General features: G+C 34.3%; 1 protein-coding gene across 1 annotated transcript in view; it reads right to left on the bottom strand.

The window, feature by feature from the left end:
* Positions 1-20,363, bottom strand: part of LOC124363326 — a 79,426-nt gene that overhangs the window by 46,148 nt on the left and 12,915 nt on the right. The window contains exons 2-5 of the mRNA XM_046818606.1: positions 14,832-15,005; positions 3,948-4,119; positions 2,402-2,687; positions 220-298 (exon numbers count right to left, since the gene is read on the bottom strand). Coding sequence (XP_046674562.1) covers positions 220-298; positions 2,402-2,687; positions 3,948-4,119; positions 14,832-15,005 — 711 coding nt within the window. The remainder of the gene's footprint in view (positions 1-219; positions 299-2,401; positions 2,688-3,947; positions 4,120-14,831; positions 15,006-20,363) is intronic.

Genomic DNA, 20,363 nt, shown 5'->3' with positions numbered 1-20,363 from the left:
GTAAGTGGCTTTTACAGTTAACACAGCCGCCATCACATATTCTAAGCTCTCAGATGTTACCAGAGCCAGGTCTTCTGAAGAGCATAAACTCTAGATAAGAGATCTTTTTCATGTAAGAAGAGTTTCAGCTCTAAATTGTAGATAATTGTGAAGGGCGGCCAAAATCCTAAAATACTCGGAACTCCAAATTATCTTTTTAGGACACACCGCCGTCAGTACATCTGATCTTCAGGGAAGTGTCGAAGTGTGGCCAGGACTTCATGTTCTGCGCCAACATCAGCCCCGGGGCAGCAGTCACCTATAACATTACAAAACTCCAATTACACGTAGGTCACATACTGTAACCAATAACACTGTTCTTGAAAAACAACGTGATCAACAATAGACAATATTTTCAGTTATGACAGTTGTATAAGAAAAATGAAATGTTAGATATCTATAATACAGCATCAAATACAAAATCATCAATACACCATAAAGTAATATCAACAAATAATTGTGGTTTTGTTTAGTAAAACCTAATAGAAATATACAATATCCTTTATCATATTTATTAAATTTTTAGAAGTTGATATAAAAATCAATGTAAACTGTCAAAAAATTGCTGAAAGTTACTGAAATATATACATTTCTTAGTATCTAAATGCAATAATGTAATATAAAGTATAGGTCTATATAAAAATAAAGAATAGTGTGCTAGGAACTTCAGGTAGTTGTGTGTGACTTTTGCAAAAGCTAGTGACTGACGGTCTAATGTTCTGAAGTCATGTCCTGTTTATGTTCATATATTTTGTTATGCACACATTTTTAACATTACAACTATCAACAGGAAATGTACAAGCACACTTGTCCCACATGCTTGCTTTCTCATAAGAAGGATTCAAAGACAATTATTTTTTACAAGTAGCTTGACAAAGCGATTATTTAAAAGCATGCAACTTTCCACGTGTAGGATAAATACCAAATCCGGCAACAGGACAGTAGACAGAGGCAAGTTGCAAGCCACGACCTTCCAAGGTCTGCTTATATCACTGTCCAGCTGGTCACAGGATACATGACCACATGTGACTCGCTTCTGACCCCGTTTAAACATTTACTAGCTTCCTAAAATGATTTATTTCTAGTTCAGTGTCTTCCTTGCAGCGTCACCGTTGTTCTCTATTTCAATTTTAATTAAGGTTTTAAACCTAATCCCATACAATCCTCAACAGCTATCTCAGGAATGCCCCATATTCGTCTCTTTGTGCTTTCTAATCTTCAATTCTCATCTTGTTCTTCTTTCTAAAATTTCTACAATCCCCTTATCAATAACGTCATTAATCACCTCACCTACTTTCAACAGTTCATCAGTTCAGAAATGATTCAATACAGCAACTGAAAAATGTAATCAAACTAGTTTCTATACGCCACTTGTAACAAGCATTGTGTAAATAGTCCCAAGGCAGTATATTAAAATTTGAGCAAGTGACATGGACAAGTCTCGTCTAAATTTCTCTTTCCGTTTCATAGCAATACGCCAATGTTGCTATTTGTAATCTGCTCTTTGAAAGGTTAACAGGATTTCGGACATTTGCCATAGTTATACAAGAGGTATAATATTGGAATATATTCTCTTCGTCAGGTGGGAGGGGGTAATAAAACATACAAAAATAAAGAATTGAGAGAAGAAAAGTAGAGAAAGAAAATTATGTTTGTATGGATTAATACTTACTCCCTTACCTGACGAAGAGGATAGATTCCAATCCTCAAAACGTTGAGTTATACCTCCAGGATGAGGTTTATGAAATACCGTAATTCATAAGTTATTAGTCGATGCTCCTTCCTATATTCTGAAAACCACAAGACTTGAACGATAGTCTACTATCGTTTTCTTCAACATGACTGCATTTCGTTGAGAGATACGCATATTGCTGAGAAATTGAGGATCAGTTTATCACACATCACTATTATATACCTCCAGCAAGTGATTACTGTAAGTCCTCAGGAAGTATACCGATTTATGAGATTTGCTAAACCCAGATTATTTAGTTTTAATTCGATTGTGGTACTCAATAGGCATATCGTCAGCCTTTCCTTATTAAACTATTCTCTTCTGTATCCTCACGACTATATACCACGACAGAAGAGGTCTCTTGTTATTCTGATACGCCTTATGTAAGTTGTAAAGTCGTGCTGTATTTATGTAACCATTGCTCTGTTGTCACAGTTAACATTGTATACAGATGATCCTCATCCTGTATTCCATATTGATGCTCAATCTCAGACTTACACATTCAATGAAATGACATTGTCATATTAGATCAATGTGCACCCATTTTGAGCCTTATCAGTAACTCATATTCCTTCTTTACCCCTAACATATTTTAAAGTTGTATAAAATATTGAATATTTTTAACAATACCTGCAGTTGACACTGGGCTTGGAGTTTGTAGTCGTCGGCAATCTTGCCGATACGAACCCCCACGTCCACCAGCTTGTGGAAGGCCTCGATCTGCAATTCGTTGGGCAACTGGTTGATGTAAGTCCCGATGAAGGCCACCCCCAGAGTGCCATTGTTGTCCCCCTTTGTGTGGGCGCCCATCTCGTCCCAGCCTCGGCCTACGTACACGACACCTTCCCCTCCTATTAGGAAGTTGTAGCCGATGTCTCCCCACTTGCGGGATTCCACATGAAACTGCTGTATATACCTGAGAAAAGAATGGAATTCAGATTTTAAATGTAATCTATTTAGTAAATTTAAAAAGAATTTTCCACACTGAGTGTCATAATTTTATATTTTAATTTTATGAAATTGTTTTATTATATTGTGACCAATTTCCCTACCACAATGTACCTTTTCACAACGGAATGATTAAGATAGTTGTCTGAGTCCAATAAATATCTTGCGCATCAGTCGAATAGATAGTGCATAGTACAATGAGTATTGTAAGAATGTAGTAAATAACATTTTTTAACTTGATAATTTTAAGATTTACTTTATTGCCATCTTGATTTGCACTATGCATAGTTTGAACCATCTGTTTACTTCATGGAAGTTTCTATAATAATATTATCTAGTTGTGCAAAATGCCCAAATTCAAGCGCGTTAATAAGTATATAATTGATTAGTTCCATCATAAAATTTGAAAATCTTTAAAACCATTTTACTCAGAACGAAGATAAATTAAACAACCGTTTTGACGATGGTGATGAAAGCGGCTTACTCTTACAATTTACTTAACTTTATATTTTACTTTTAAAATATTCTTTAAACAAAATCATAAAAAATGTAACTTAGCTCCTAGATAAGCTTAGAAAATTGAAGGACTCAGAGTTAACACACCATCCGACTTGGTTCATCGTTTTATCTTATATACTCGGTTATTGTATGTAACAATAGTATTAAATACAATTGGTTTGTAAAATTAACTAAAGTATTAATAGACAGTAGGAAATGTATGACCATATTGGTATTAGATGAAACTGAGGCGTTTATTAAAACAAAAATTAAATCAAAAAAGGACTCTTGGAAGCCTTGGGATTATTTGTGATTTAAATAAAATTTCTCATATCCCTATGTGTACATTTTTGTTTACTTATTATTGAATTGATTCTGTTACTGTACTGTAATATTTACTTGAGTGTGTAGTCCGCGATGTGACTATATTGCATTTAAGTTTAAAAATTAAATTATACTTCGATAGAAAGTAGAATCGTTTTATTTAATATTTTGTGCATTGTGTTTATTTGTTTATTCATGTTAAGTGTAATTTTATTTGTTTTGACAGCATGTCCATTTTTTAACGATTCGATGACGAGGTTTGACGGGACAAGGCTCCCAAACTCAGCAATCGTCATTACAAATAAGTTGGATTGACGACGGAAAGGTAAGTAACCTCATATGTTAATAGTCTAGTGCCAATCCAGGAGGCACATATAAGTTAATTTGTACTCGTGATAACACTGACCTCACTTGCAACGTGCAGTCGGGTGTGGTCTGGCAGGAGTCGGTAGCCGTGTGGCAGACTATGATTCTCTGCACTGGCAGGGTATTGTTGTCCATTGGTTCTGCTGGGGGTTGGGCCACCCAACCTTTCCGGCTCATGATCCTAGGGGCTCCGACCATGTCAGCCGGTACGACTGTAAACCATGAGAATCGTTAAAAACCTGAATAATTTAATCGTTAAAACATATCGAGTAGTGTTCGAGGATTATGAAAACACTTATTGTTGAGAAGAACCCGTATTATGAAGCTTTCCGCGACCTTGAACGTTTGACCTCACATTGTGGAAGGAGAAGTCTGTTGTCACTCAATTTCAAATTAAACTTGCCTTTGAACATTTACAATAAAAACAAGGTTAATGTGGTGAAATCGAGTTTTTAATTAATTGTTGTTAGCCCAAGATCGATTTTAATGACTAAAATAAAATAGGTTTTATATCCTATTAATTTAATCCAAATTCATGTGGCCATAAGATTACGGTGACAGGTTTGAAGATATCCTACAGGAAACATCACCCGTGATCGTGTTTATGTCTATGAGCGAGTGATATTTATTTATTTGTATGTACAGTATATTGTGTTGTGTTGTGTAATTTTAATTTTATGAAAGAGCAATCCACCACCACGGCTACTGACGTCTGATGATGGAGGGTAACCTTCGAAACATGTCACAATAACCATAAGACCTGAATTTAGATTGAATTGACGGTAGGCTATAAAGCCTATTTTATCTTATTCAGTCGAGTTTGGGCTTAGAAAGTATTTCTTATTGTCGAAGCACTTTAAGATAACTTCACTAAATACAAAAATGTTAAATTTTTACATTATGTAGCCTACATGAATTATAGCTGCAAGGAGTGACATGTTTTATATTTATAAAACATTACCTATTTAAGAAACAAATCTTAAAAAACAAGTAATTTTCTTTAATGGTATTTTATCCCAAGTATACAATTTCTTTAAGCTATAAATAAATTAAAACTATAAACTGAAACTATAACACACGAACATATTGTAAAACTTTAACATCGTATTTTCACGCTATTTTACTTGGGCCTACTTACAAAACGAAATGCCCTAAATTTCCTACTTTATACGTATACCTGTCTATTTTTGCCGATTTCAGGAAAGTTATTTTAGATTTTAGCAGATTTTAGCGGATAATTTTAGAAAGAGTTACGATTTTAGCATTAATTCATATTTCCAAACCCAAAATCGACTGTACCATGTTAAATGATCATTTAGAAATACTTTGTAGTGGAAGCCCCGATTTGGTTTCTTATCGACTCTAAACCAAATCTCTGCAAGGACTTGGTTATCTTATCTGCAGTGATAAGTCCTGTGATCCGAAAATGGAGCTGATATCACGTGTCTGAAAAGCGTTCGTCCAAAATTGCCATACTCTCTAAAGAGGGAAGATTGTTGAATGTATAATTTTAAAATTATCGTTCTCCCTCCACTTAGCGTTTCTTCTGTATAGTGTGGCTTGTAAACAAAACCTACATTAACTTACTAATCACTTTGTACAACTTTGTCGTATCATTGCAAGATTCAAAAATTAGTTCAAAAAGTTCGTTAGGTATTTGTGATGGTTTTAATAATTAATTGACTCTGTTTTTTATTACTCCAGGGATCTTAGTTTCAACACTGACAAACAGGCAATAGTTCTGTTTTGCCGTTTCTAGTCTTCTTCTTTGTGGTAGAATTATCTTACTTGCTTACGTGTTATTACAATGCGATGCAATTCTAACAATACTAATTGTATTGCTAATAATTTAATAATAAACCAAAACGTCAAGCTTTTGAAGGTTGAAGAATAATATGAGAGAAAAATACAACCTCACTTGTTCATTGATTGTGTTAATGTTATGTATTCAGAAACACTTACAGACTAGCGAGGTAATGTTGCCTGTAAAGATAAATTACAATAATTCAATTATGGCTTTCAATATGTCAAGTCATTTTTCTCATGATGTAATGCAACAAAATAATTGCGCATGTTATTTAACACGGAAATCCTGTCAAAAACGGTGTCTCAGATGTTGTTATAAGTGTATACAAACATATAATTCGTAGATAAGAGTATTGGCAGATAATATTACCTTTAGATGTACTAGGAGTACGTTTTGAATAATATAACATTAACACCGTACACTAGGAATATTTACAGTTATCTCAGTATATCTTCGCTCTAACACAGCGTAGAAAGAAGTGGATGATAAAATGCATATAACACGTTTACTTACTACTTTATTTCACTTAGTTCAGGTTAAGATCCATACTTGACAAAGTTATGGTACAAGACCAGTATAACTGTACGACATCTGGCTGGTGGTTCCGTCCTTGAATGAAACAATACACTAGAGCAAAAATGACTTTTAGTTCATTAAATTTAAATTTTAAATTCGTTTAAAGTCGGTTAACTCTTCAACAAACAAACATGCAGTTACGAACATTCGCAAACAAAATTATGCTTTAATTAATTTAGATCATGATTGTAGCATGTGAGTTCAGTGAGTGGTATTTGTCCTGCACCTTCCTGTCTGCCATACAAGAGACCTTGACTCGGCCGATGCGGGAAAACCAGCTGCCAGCAGCGTAACTACAACTTGTGCCAAGAGTGAACAGTGAGCGCCCAGTACTCGGGGATCCTGAACCATGTAACTCTTGGCTCTACAATGGTTTCCTATTTATTACTTTACCACTTTGAGGACAATATTGAAATTAATCGAAAATGTCTGTGAAACGGTTTAGTGATTTTGTAAAGTCTTAGAAATATTTTAACCCTTTAGTTGCTTTTAACATTGCACGACTTTTATATTATTTGCAAGTACCGTTCATGTTCTTAACAAAAATATTCTGTATTTATAATTACAATTTTTCTTGGATCTAACACTTTATAGCAGATGGACCATGGTGCCAACAATTATCACAATAGCGTTTAAAAATATTTCACTATTTTTTAAACAATAATCTCGGTTTAGGTTTTAGGTTTGCCCAAAACCCCTAAAGGATCTACTAAAAAAGACAGTCTGCAATAATCTGTTTCAAGTACTAAGTAACACAAAAATGTATTTTACTACTACTACTACAAAATGCAACCTATGAATTCTTTATGATTTGTTTAATATAATTCTGGTGATTACTAGTTCAGAAATCAAAATGTGATTTCGTAGCAAACACAATAGATTATTTCAACAAATAATGTATACTATAAATTTACACATGCACGTATCAGTTCTTAACTAATGTTCATTTAGACAGGTCTGCTATTTAATTAGTTATCCGTTTATTTCATTAGTTACCATATTACGTCGATGTTTGAACTTAATTTAATTAAAGGACTATTGTTGATTTATTTATATTAGTAATTTAATTTGTAACGTAATTTGGATGAAAACAAATATTTTTTTCCGTTTTATATAATATTTTTCTTCTAGTTATATACTTCGAATTACATTCAAAATTTGTAAGTTAAGTCCTTGGCCTTTTTCAGGATCATTTTATTTTAATAATAATACTCATAGTATTACTTTCTCGCCAACTTGTTGGACAAAATAAAATTATTGTTACTCCTCCTGGAATCATTTTAACCTTTCAGAAATGTTTACTCATTTAACAGTTAAATTATTCTTATCGTTTTAAATCCTTCAAAAAATGTGATATTTCATAATAATAATTTGATTAATTTTTCTTATAACGGAAGGACTCTTTCACTGATAAAATTTAACGCTGATATGATTGGGTCCCTATCTCTTTCTTGGATTATTTATTACAACGGTTACACTTAATATATGTATAATTTTAATAAAATGTTTACACAGAATATACTACAACCTCTCAATAAATTATCTCTTCTTCCTTATTTTCGTATTTTAAGACTTAAAGGAGTCTTAAATTACTTTTTATATTAAAATCTATTAAGAAATTATTTGATTTTGAATTTACACCAGTATTTAGCCAAATAAACCTCAAATGTATGGAAGTACAAGTACGTCGCTTTTGTGACCTCTTAACTTCTAAATGCCACAAGTTAGTATCATAATAAATCCATAATATTTGTTTATTTTTCACGGCATACATTTGAATGTTTTTTAATTGGTTATTTCAATATTTTATTCTAAACGAGCATTTTAAAAAGTGATGATATGATCAAATCATGTAATAAAAATAAACTTGCGAATGAAACTTAATAAATAGACTACTATAACCTAGTTTCAAGAACATATAGTTTGGTACAGTTTTAGTTTTATTTCTAGGTATAGTTGTACGAGTCTAAGTGTGCTGTCTTTGTTAACTACTTAGCTTCTCGAATTTTGAATGATTTTGTAAGTGCTTTTGATAAAGATACTTCGAATAACAATCTACGATCTGAAGTGTTTTGAAAATTGATAATTACTCAACTAATTTTAAAGTGATAGTAAACTTGTAAAGTTCGTCCTATTGGTAGGTTCGGAACCTAGATTAATATATTTACGTTCCTTTGTTAGAACTGAGAAATCACGAAATAATACTGATGTTTTATTAAATGAGTGGACTATAAGTTTACGAACATAACAATGACTAGTATTGTAAATATTTTGCTCATAATTATTTTACAGAATATTCATCCTGTGTTATGAAACCGCTACGCGATAAAACCGCGGTATAACTAAGCCTTGTGACTCGGCAACAAGCAACAATATTGTAGAAGACTTTCCTCATTCTCTCTCTCTCACACACACGTCACACTTGCAGAGGTACTACAACTCTTTAATCTTGTACCTAAATTTGTCTCGCATTCAGATACTCAAATTTAATATTTAGAAAATTCAACAACTTATTAATCACTTTGTTCAAAGCTGTTGAGCAATTAACACTTCGAAGTTATAGATTTTATATACTTGTGTATCCGATTTCATTTAAAAATAAATGTTGAATATTTATTTATCTATATCTTCTTAATAGCTCGAGTCAAAGTATTGATTGAAATGTATAAGTAAAATATATAATTCAATATTCCTAATCAAAATATATAATAATCAGCATACTCAAAATGAAGGGGTCGAGGGAAAAAGGGGATAAGTCCATGTTTTTTCAAATTAGAGATATCAATGCCACTTTATTCTTAGGTAGCAAATACACATTTATGATGATTTCTTGTGCAATAAACGGGACCAGTCCACCAGAAAAAAATAAATAAATAATTACGCTCAGGGCAAAGAAAGGGATCAGTCCACGGTCTAAGGGCAAAGAAAGAGATCAGTCCATGAAACGAACTACGAAGTTGCAATAAAGGGATCAGTCCTCGCGCTCATTTGGATTTCCCATGGTCCTCTGCGCCACAGACTGGTTGGGACTTGTCTTTTTATGGACAATATTCTTAGTTTGTTGCTTGCTTTCTTGCAGAACAGTTGATAAGATAATTATTGTGTGAATTTCAATTAGTATATTTCCTTATGGTGTTGTGAAGTGTTTTTTTTTCAATTCAGATTTTGTTTTGTATAGTGATTGTGTTGAGTGAAGTGTTGGTAGGTTATATAAGTACAAATTATAAGTATAGTGACATGGAAAACATTGATGTTGATGAAGGTAATGGGGTGAGTAGGGGAAGTAGAAAAAGAAAAGCCTTTGGAAGAATTTCTGATGTAATGAAAAAAATTAACTTATCGAGTCATGAGTTAGGAGAAGACTGCCATTGTAGGTTAAAATGTTTTGAGAGAGTGCCAGACGATGCAAAAAAATCAGTCCTAAATGCCTTTAACTTGATGGCTAGCTCTGACGAACAAGACTCCTACTTATCCGGGCTAATCTCTGTTGTACCTGTTGCTCGTCGACGGAATAGGAAACCTGAAGAGAAAAAATGAAGCTACTTACAAGTACAGAGTAAGGGGGCGAATTGAAGGTGAAACAAAAGAGTATGATGTATGTAAAAAGGCGTTTGTGTCATTTCATGGAATAGGTAAAAAGAGAGTTGAGCGTATTGCTGCTGCATTAAAAGACACTGGATTCAGCCCAAAAAATAGAAGAGGAAAACATGAGAACCGCCCACATAAAATTAGTGATGAAGTTTTAGACAAGATTCGCACTCATATTACGTCATTCTCATCTAGAAACTCTCACTATGGGCTGAGGGACACCAAAAAAGTTTACCTTGACCAAAACCTCAATGTTACAAAAATGCACAGATTTTTCCAAGAGAAAAACCCCCAAGTTAAAGTATCTTTTGACAAGTATAATGAGATTTTTTGCAAAGAGTTCAACATTGGATTTGGATATCCACGTATAGACACTTGCTCGGCTTGCGATGAGCTAAACTCAAAAGTTAGTTCCATTGAATTGGAAATAAATAATTGTAGTGATTTAAATCAAAGAGATGAGCTACAAAAAGAAGTAGGGAAAATACAAACTGAACTAACTTTGCACAAAAGAAAAGCAGATGCTTTTTATAATAGGAAAAGAGCTGTGACAAAGATGTGTAGAAAAAATCCACAAGAAGAAGCAATTTGTATTGATTTTGGACGCAACCTGCCCATCCCAAATGTCTCGACGAATGACGTTTATTATAAGCGACAATTGTCTTTGTATGTTTTCAACATAACAATCTTGTCAACAGGTGAATCAATATTTTACTTGTTTACTGAAGCAGCAGGGAAAAAGGAAGCGATGATGTTTGCTCTCTTGTACACGACTTTCTTTACAATCACTTATCAATGAATGTAAAAAAGCTTCACATATTCTCCGATGCCTGTGGAGGCCAAAATAAGAATTTTACAATGTTCAGATTTCTTCACTACCTTGTACATTTTGAGAAGCGGTTTACAAGTGTCACAGTAACATACCCTATTCGTGGTCACAGTTACCTCGACTGCGACAGGCACATGGCTCTTCTAAACCCTAAAGCGTGGTTGGAAACACAAAAAGATTGGCAAGAACATTTTGAGGCAGCTAGAAGGAAACCAACTCCGTTCGTTGTAAACTCCATTGATCCAATCGATGACCAAAATCCAGCTACAAAGTGTATTTTTATGAGTTGGACCAAACATCTCGAATCATTTTATGCAAAGAGAGAATTCAAAATTAGGCCAATAAGGGAGATTATGTTTGATGATAAGAGCTTTGAAAACATGTTTTATCGGCACACATATCATGGAGCTTGGGAATCTACAGGAATAATAAAGAGGAATCAATCAAAGAATCTTGCAGCTGAATTCACACTGCCTGAGGCTAGCTACAATGGTGAGTTACTATTTTAATACAATATTTTGTATTTCTTTGTATCCTAGATAAATGATGTAACTAAACTAAATTCTGTAAACGGCCTTTGAAGTTTTAAAATTTAAAATTAAATTGTCAATAATATAAACATTAAAAAACTACTCCATAATTTTACAGCACTTAGGAGGTATGTGCTATGTTTCAGGGCCACTTCCCATAAGTGCGGCTAAGTATGCTGACCTGCAGCACTTATCAAAGTTTTGTGGTCCAGAGGCACAGGACATATTCAGGAAGTTGAAATATAAGTAAAAGTGAAAAAAAAAAAACTTCTTTAGGATGTTTTCTTTTTTAAATGTATCTTATTTTATAATAATGTAACAATAAAATTAAGTTCTGCTTTGAAAGTGCATGGTCTAGTCATTTATGAACAACAACTGGGGAATGAAAGAGATAAGTCCGTTGTACATATCCCCTTATTTCCCCCAGTATATGTAAAATATTTCATAAATAACAAAAAGTATTTAACAAAGATTTTATGCACTTTTTGCGCAAGTATAATGTTTCATATAACTTATAACATAAAAAACCGGCTTTAACTCTTTATTTTACGTGAAAACAGTTGTGTACTTAGGTTTAGATATCGTAAACTGCTGTTCCTGAAAAATTTTCAAAAGTGGACTTATCTCTTTCTTCCCCCGACCCCTTCAAATGTCAACTTTTGCTATAACTGTTTAAAGTATATATACGTATATATATATATATATATATATATATATATATATATATATATATATATATATATATATATACGTTTTTCGATATTGTTCATTTTAAAAGTACGATTGGGTTCACAGTAATAAAGTTTTTATTACGTAATTAATATTTATCGTCGAAATTTCAAAACGAATTTCCTTTAATGTAAGATAATTCAACATCACTTCAAAACATTTGGATTAAGTTACTTGAGTAGCTAAAAAGAAAACTGATCAATAATGTTTTACGTTTATATCACATTTTCTTTAAATTTTTAACTCAAGTTTAGCCTTTTCATTAATTCAATTAAAACTATTAAAATATCCTTTTCACTAAAATATTCTAATGTGGAAATATAATAGATTGTCGTCCTCTACCTTAGACATAAATACAGTGATAGCAATTTTAAAACATTCTGGAAGTCAGCTGGTCGTTAAGATCGTGACGTCTGAGAGATATTATTGACGTGACGTCTGAGAGATATTATTGACGTGACGTCTGAGAGATATTATTGACTTGACGTCTGAGAGATATTATTGACTTGACGTCTGAGAGATATTATTGACGTGACGTCTGAGAGATATTATTGACGTGACGTCTGAGAGATATTATTGACGTGACGTCTGAGAGATATTATTGACTTGACGTCTGACAGATATTATTGACGTGAAGTCTGAGAGATATTATTGACGTGACGTCTGAGAGATATTATTGACGTGACGTCTGAGAGATATTATTGACGTGACGTCTGAGAGATATTATTGACGTGACGTCTGAGAGATATTATTGACGTGACGTCTGAGAGATATTATTGACGTGACGTCTGAGAGATATTATTGACTTGACGTCTGAGGGATATTATTGACGTGAAGTCTGAGAGATATTATTGACGTGACGTCTGAGAGATATTATTGACGCACGTATCAAACTTGTTTGTATTTCACTTGTATTTCAAGTAGTGAAATCATTGTTGATAGTTTTAAATTAGAAATTATGGAACGGGAAGCCCTTCTGAAAAATAGGAACACCAATAATAACAAAAGGTTTCTTTAAAAAAAATAATTTAAACTAAATTTCCTTAAAAAAACTGTTTTGGCTCAGTTACCTCGAATACTATATTTGTATAATTTTGTTATATGTACCATTACGAAGCCTATTAATCAAGGGATTGGGAAACGTTCAGTTCTATCTGTCTGTCGCCCGCACAATACCTCGAAAACGTACTGACTTAATTTTGCACGAACTTCATTTCTACATACATCAGAATAAGTTGTATAATGGTACCATCTATTGGTCCTTCCATGGGATAAATACGAGGGTCAGTCAAATATAAACAGGACTTTTATTACTATACCCAACGTCCAGGTTGTAGCAGGTAGCCATGTTGCAGTAGTGGTAGGGGGCAGCCTTGGAGAGGGGGAAAGCTGCAACAATGCGTTCTCAGTGCTGTTTTGTTTGTCATTGTAGCCATGTATGAACAAGAGGTTGTACCTGCAGTTGCGCAACGAATTATTATTAAGTTCTTGACAAACGAAGGTGTTAAACCAAGTGAAATTTTTGTTAGACTGACAACTCAGTTTGGGGATAAGACTTTATCACGTTCTCAAGTGTACGATTGGGTTAAAAAGTTCAAAGGCGGACGTGAATCAGTTGAAAATGAAAGTCACAATAGGCGTCCAAGGACCAGTTTGACTAATGAGAGCATTTGTGCTGTTCATGAACTTCTTGAAAATGATCGACGCTTAACGATAGATGAAATTGCCAGTGAAGTGGAAATTAGTCATGGGGTCCCTCGGCTTCTGACTCTCGATCAAAAACAAACCCGGAGAGACATTCGCCAAAGGCTTTTGAATCGGCTTGAGAGAGAGGGGAATGGTTTTTTAAATCGCATAATAACCTGTGATGAAACGTGGGTCCATCACTACACTCCCGAATCCAAAATGGCGTCAATGGAGTGGCGAAGGAAAGACGAAACTCACCCTGTGAAAGCCAAAACACGGTTGTCTGCTGGGAAAGTTCTTGCCACCATCTTTTTTGACTGCAAAGGCGTTTTGCTTATTGACTTTGCTTATTGTTTTTTACACGAACGTCGTACTGTGAACGCTGCTTATTACTGTCAACTTCTTGAGCAAGCAAAAGCAGCCTTTCGGAACAAAAGGCGTAATCAGCCAATCAGAGATGTCATTTTGCTTCATGACAATGCTAGGCCTCACACAGCTGCCTTGACCCAAGAGAAATTTCGCCAAATTCATTGGGAAACATTGGAACATCCTCCCTACAGCCCAGATTTGTCTCCATGTGACTTTCACCTCTTTGGTCCTCTCAAAGAAGCACTTGGTGGAAACCGTTTTGAAAGTGATGAGGAAGTACAGGAATTTGTGTGCAATCGGTTCAAGACACAACCTCAAATCTTTTATGAAGAAGGGATCCATAAGCTATCCTCACGCTGGGAAAAGTGTGTGAGAGTTGAGGGAGACTATGTAGAAAAGCAGTAACATGTAATCATTGTATTGTTTAGCTTTAATAAACGTATAAGTTAAAAGTCTTGTTTATATTTGACTGACCCTCGTAGCTGAGCTGCATTAAAGCCTAACGCACAGTAGATTGGGAAAATTTATCTTGATTTTCTGCTGAGGATGTATTTTTCTGCCCGCAGAACATCTCAAGTATGATCTGAGTTATAGACTTGAAATTATGCATGCAATCTCTGCGAAGCTTTTTATGCAACACATGGTGTCACATACTACTGCTTTATACATTAATTTAAAGCCTAAAATTATTTTCATGAGATATATACATTAATATACATTAATGAGACATATACTGTGCGTAAAGTCTATAATTTTTATATATGGAAAGCATGCTGAAAGAGTTTTGAAGTAGAACACACTGCAACTTACTGGACGTTTCCTCGAGGGTGGTCATCACGGTGGGCGGAGGGGGTGGGCTGTTGCTATGGAAGCTGCTCAGCGAAAATATCGAGGTCGAGAGTAGAGTGATGAAGGACAGAGATACTAGAGCGCCAATAAGACAACACCATCTCCTCTGCAGACCCGCTAGATCCTCTTTGTTACCTATAGAACAGAATAAAAGTTGGTTAGAAGTTGAGAAATGTAAAACTTAATAAACTGGAAGAACAAAGATTTGATTAAACGAAAATTCGTTTAATAGCGAATAATATTCTAAATTGTCTTTTATTTGTGAAGAACTTGTGTCAAGAGCAACTATTTCACTTTACGACTTTAAATGTTAACCCATACAAATAATTTTAAAACTAAACACTAACTGTCTCCTGTTTTGAAGTAGGATTGTGGTATATGTCTTGTTTTCAAGATATGATTATTATAAATCCAAACATTTTTAGATAAAAAATGTATTGTTTACTCAAGAAAAATCTTCCATGATTGCAAAATAAGAGGTTTATGCTGTTTGAAATTTAAAATTGTCCTTATGGAGTAAAACTGATATTTTTCAATACAGTCGGCGCTTAAAACATTGAAATAAAGTGATAAGAATAAAATCAACAGATCTCGTATTAATAATATTGTACTATACACACACAAATATTCGGCTCCTAATACCTGATGGTTTTCCTTTTGTAAGATGCATAGGCAATTTTTTTTATATTTAAGCCATGAAATACAATAAGGTTTTATATTTTCTGAGTAAATGAAAAACCAATATGCTCCTCGATGCGAATCTGATACATTTCTCAGGAATTCTACTACTAAACATAAGGTGTATATATGATATTACACTGGAAATAACTTAAACTTTACACTATGCTGAGTTCCATAATACGGTTGTTATTTATTTAATTAATTAATAATCTAATTAAATTATAAACAATATTGTGTTTATAATCGATTCCGGATATTTGGTTAGTCACGTTTCGCTTAGTCAAAACTATAGTGTAATGTTAATACATTATTGTGTGGAACCAATAGGAAACCAAAGGAGACAAGCTAGTGACAACTGATTTATTGCAATTAGATGTAACCTCACTTACCGGTTATTTAAATTTGGTTGACTTGGATTGAGCCATTAACTTAGAGATACATGTCGTTTCTTTTTTTGCAGACCATTCACACTAGCTTCATCGAGTAACTAATTCTGGACCAGAGTAAAACCAGCATTGGACAAAGCCCTCGTACAATAAAACTGACATCACGGGACCATAACTCTGTTGCCACTTTGGGCCATATTACCTGCAATGGCAGACGTATTTCGTTAACTGGACAAGCAGTACATCCAAGGGCTGTAGTATTGCCTAGTATTGCCCTTATATTGATGTGCATATTCTTCTTAGAATAGTTCAGGTAGTAAAAGTCACTGTAAGAACACCTAACCTAGTCTTTTGTGTAATGACAAATTTAGAAGGAACCAATTGTTAATCGTGCTAGTTTAAATAGGAATTTAAGTGGAAAGACATCAAATATTTAAAATGACATACTAATTTTGTCTCCATATTTTTTACAAACTTAAAATCAACCGTGAAACACGTAAATAAAAGCTAAAACAGTATCAGCCCACGATATACAGGGACTGAAAGATTCAGTTTTCAACCAGTGTTGCCCTTTGTATGCATTTCATACTACTGTCAATGTTGTGAAGATAAAACGAAGAAAGTCAATGCCACACAAGTAATTAAACTTAAACTATAACCAACTGGTATAGGTGAGCTGCACTCTAGATTCTTTATTTCAAACTGGATACAATATGGTTTTGTAACAATCATTAAGAATTACCACGTGACGTAAAATTTTATAATTCTTGTACATAGGCCAGAAATATTTTATTACGTCTAACCTAAATGCATCAGTTATAAACGTTCATTTAATAAACAACATACGCCACGACACTGGTCAAACTATTGGAATTTGACGGACATGTCTTAAAATTTAGGAATTGACAACAGTTTTAAGATTAGAATGACTTTTTTTACTCTGTCAGTAGAACCTATACTGGGAACAGCATGAAGGAATGTTACTTTCATGTGGGTGATATAATATACGAGTGTGGGCAATGTTACGCTCGGATTGGCGCACCAGCGACCTGCAAAATATTGGAGTAAGGGAGAACTTGAGGGGAAGTTTATGGTTGTGGAAGATGGTTTGAGTGAGTAGGACTACAATTGTGTTAAAAAGAAACGAAGTTAATAAAACAGAATAGCTCCTATGTTACAATATACGTGAAAGAATGTTGCAATGTCATAGCGCCATTAGTTTTCTGCCACTGGTATTGTAAAATGACACGAATATCCCGCGCCAAACGATACAATGTAAACCGCGACTGCCAGTAGAAGCAAGGACACTTGGAGTGGTTACTGCGCATGCCAACGATGACACATTCGTGACGGAGATGGAGAGCAGCGCTGTTGGTATTGTCAGTCTGTGTATTCGTGCACATGTCGTTACTCAATCACATCATACTCAAACTACAGTAACATACACAGTAGGCCTATGCTTATTTCGAAAATACGTCCGGGCTACACCCCTTGGTGTCTAAAGTTGCATTACAGCAACCAAATATTATTAATTGTAACAGGCTGTCTAATGTATTTAAATCTGTGTGAACATTGTTTCATGACCATCTGTTTTATTAATGTAACCATTTTTAAATTTATTTACATTTATGGTCTTGACCAGCGTAAGCTTGATAGTAACAACACTTCTTATTCTCAACCTTTTCTGCAAGCACAGTTGAACACAGAGTAAAAAAATACCCAGATAAGAAAATTAAAGTTTTAGTAAAAATATATTTTTAACACTCCGTTTTAGCAATTATTATGTTGCAGTGCTTGGTCAGTACTGTACTGCAGAAACTTCTGTTGGTGATATTATTTATCATTTAAGTTTCTAAAGTCAAATAACAAAAAAACCCAGGATAGTTATATAAAATTTACCAGAAATCAAATATTTAATACATTTGATTTCAATTCTAACAGTACTTATTGTAACGAAATACAATAAGTGCATAAGCGAGCACGACCACTTTAAAGGTACACTAGCACAAGCCGGGAGCAGTAAACATTTTGTCTTTTATTAGGCATCAGCTGTTTTACGTAAGTTATAGAAAAGATGAAAGATACCAACTATTTTGCAATTTTTATAACATTTCCAACGGTATTTTCATAAACAAAATCCGTCAGCGCATAAGTGCGCACGACCACTTTAAAGTTACACTTTCACAGGCCGGGAGCGCCAAACGTCACAGATGAGAGATATCAGTTGCTTGTTTATTTTTATATTCTTGGTCGGGGAAACAAGCCAAAATAACTATGTAAAATTATTATATCTGAGCAAATTATAAAGGCCTTAAATATACAATTTGTGTCATATTTTCTTGATCGTGGCAACAAGGTAAGCTCAACATTGGCCAGGAGTGCTTATACAAGTGTAAAGCCTACGAAATTGCAAGTGATATAAGTGATATTGTAATATTTGATGAAATAAGTTACTAAAATGAAAAGTGTAACCGATATTTCCAATGGAACAAGAGTGAGTTAGTCTTGTGTGAACTAGATTAAAGAAATTGGACAACAAAACAACTGACGACTCATGTGGGACCCGTTGCTGGTACAAGTTGCTAGTTGGCAATCATGGCTGCGAGTGCTGCGTTGTCACATAATCAACACAGACGACCTTGACAGCAGCTGTCAGCTCGCCATATCAGTGAAAACTAAACCATACGTGCGGACATTTTTCGGAGACCGGTAGTTAGTTGGCAGTCATGGCTGTGACTACTGCATTGTTGACTCATAATCAACAAAGACGACCTTGACAGCAGCTATCAGCTAGCCATGTCAGTGAAAACTAAACCATACGTGCGTGACATTTTTCGGACACCGGTAGTTAGTTGACAGTCATGGCTGTGACTACTGCATTGTTGACTCATAATCAACACAGACCTTGACAGCAGCTGTCAGCTCGCCATATCAGTGAAAACTAAACCATACGTGCGGACATTTTTCGGAGACCGGTAGTTAGTTGGCAGTCATGGCTGTGACTACTGCATTGTTGACTCATAATCAACACAGACGACCTTGACAGCAGCTGTCAGCTCGCCATGTCCGTGAAAACTAAACCATACGTACGTGACATTTTTCGGACACCGGTAGTTAGTTGACAGTCATGGCTGTGACTACTGCATTGTTGACTCATAATCAACACAGACCTTGACAGCAGCTGTCAGCTTGCCATATGTCAGTGACATCTGATACAACAGTGAGATCCGTTTTTCGTTCGTACAAGAAACCTTCTCCATTTGAAAGCGTCTTCCCTAAGCACAGAACATCTATTTTGCATCCATACAGCAATGTTTTTTATTTATTTCGTTATTTTTTAATATAGTTTTGTAATATGGAATAATATGCTTTTCATTATTAAGAAATAATATTATTAGTGGATGTCATTTTAACTTTTAATATTGCATTGCAATACTAATTAGTCCTAGTTAATTACAAACTCATAGGGCATATTACTCAAACTTCAGCAAGACTTAGTAGCGAGTATTGATTTACAAGCACTTTATTCCGTAATAAAACCTGTGAGGTGTCTAGATGAATATATTTAAAATTACGTTTCTCTTTCTCAATCTTGATTTTGTAAAAAAATTATCTCACCATTTGTCCTGATTGGATGGTCTCATAAGTCTAAAAAAACTCGTGTCAACCCTTTTGAACAACAGTTCAATTTCTTCAAACAGACACAAAATAAAATCTAAATCAGTGTATTATTGAAGAGAAAGAGAAGGTCCTGTTCTTCTAGACAAAAAAATATCAGCTCCAGCCCGATTACCTAGGCGGGAACAAAAATTATTTTAAAAACCAGTCACCTTGCCTATATTTCCCGCTTGCACACTCGTGTATAATGCGTTGATTAAACAAGTCGCATTGCACTGTCAGTGTTGGAATGTGATTAGCCTACGGGCAAAAAGATATCAGCAATAAATATGAATTGATTAAAAACTGGTACTTTTCAAAAGGGGATTCACAACAAGCGCGGTCTTATAAGGTTAATTATAATTACGGTGACGTAATACAAGACCAAAGCACAAGACACACTCGTATCTCAGTTTGCGACGACCCGTGACCGAGTTGAGATTATTTTGACTGTGTTCCCATTCGTTCTTAGAAACCGATAAGCTTAAGTGATATGCATTCTGATTAATTTTATTAGGATGTAATTAATGAAACATCAAAAATAAGCAGAATCCAAATTAGAAAGAAGTTTATTCAGTAATAAAAAATAATTTTCAATTGCAAATTAAACCACGGTTTTCCTCACAGTTGAAATGAAATTATGTATGATATTTATAAATACGTTTCACCGCGACGAAGCAACTGCTAGAATTGCATAACTTGAAATCCTTGAAATATTATAATTCAAGATATTGTTAGCCAATAATATGAAGCGCGTAATATATTTAAT

Source organism: Homalodisca vitripennis, chromosome 1 (assembly GCF_021130785.1).
Source record: "Homalodisca vitripennis isolate AUS2020 chromosome 1, UT_GWSS_2.1, whole genome shotgun sequence".
Classification (NCBI taxonomy): domain Eukaryota; kingdom Metazoa; phylum Arthropoda; class Insecta; order Hemiptera; family Cicadellidae; genus Homalodisca; species Homalodisca vitripennis.
Note: the sequence above shows the minus strand (reverse complement) of the source record. Positions and strands in the feature narration are given on the sequence as shown.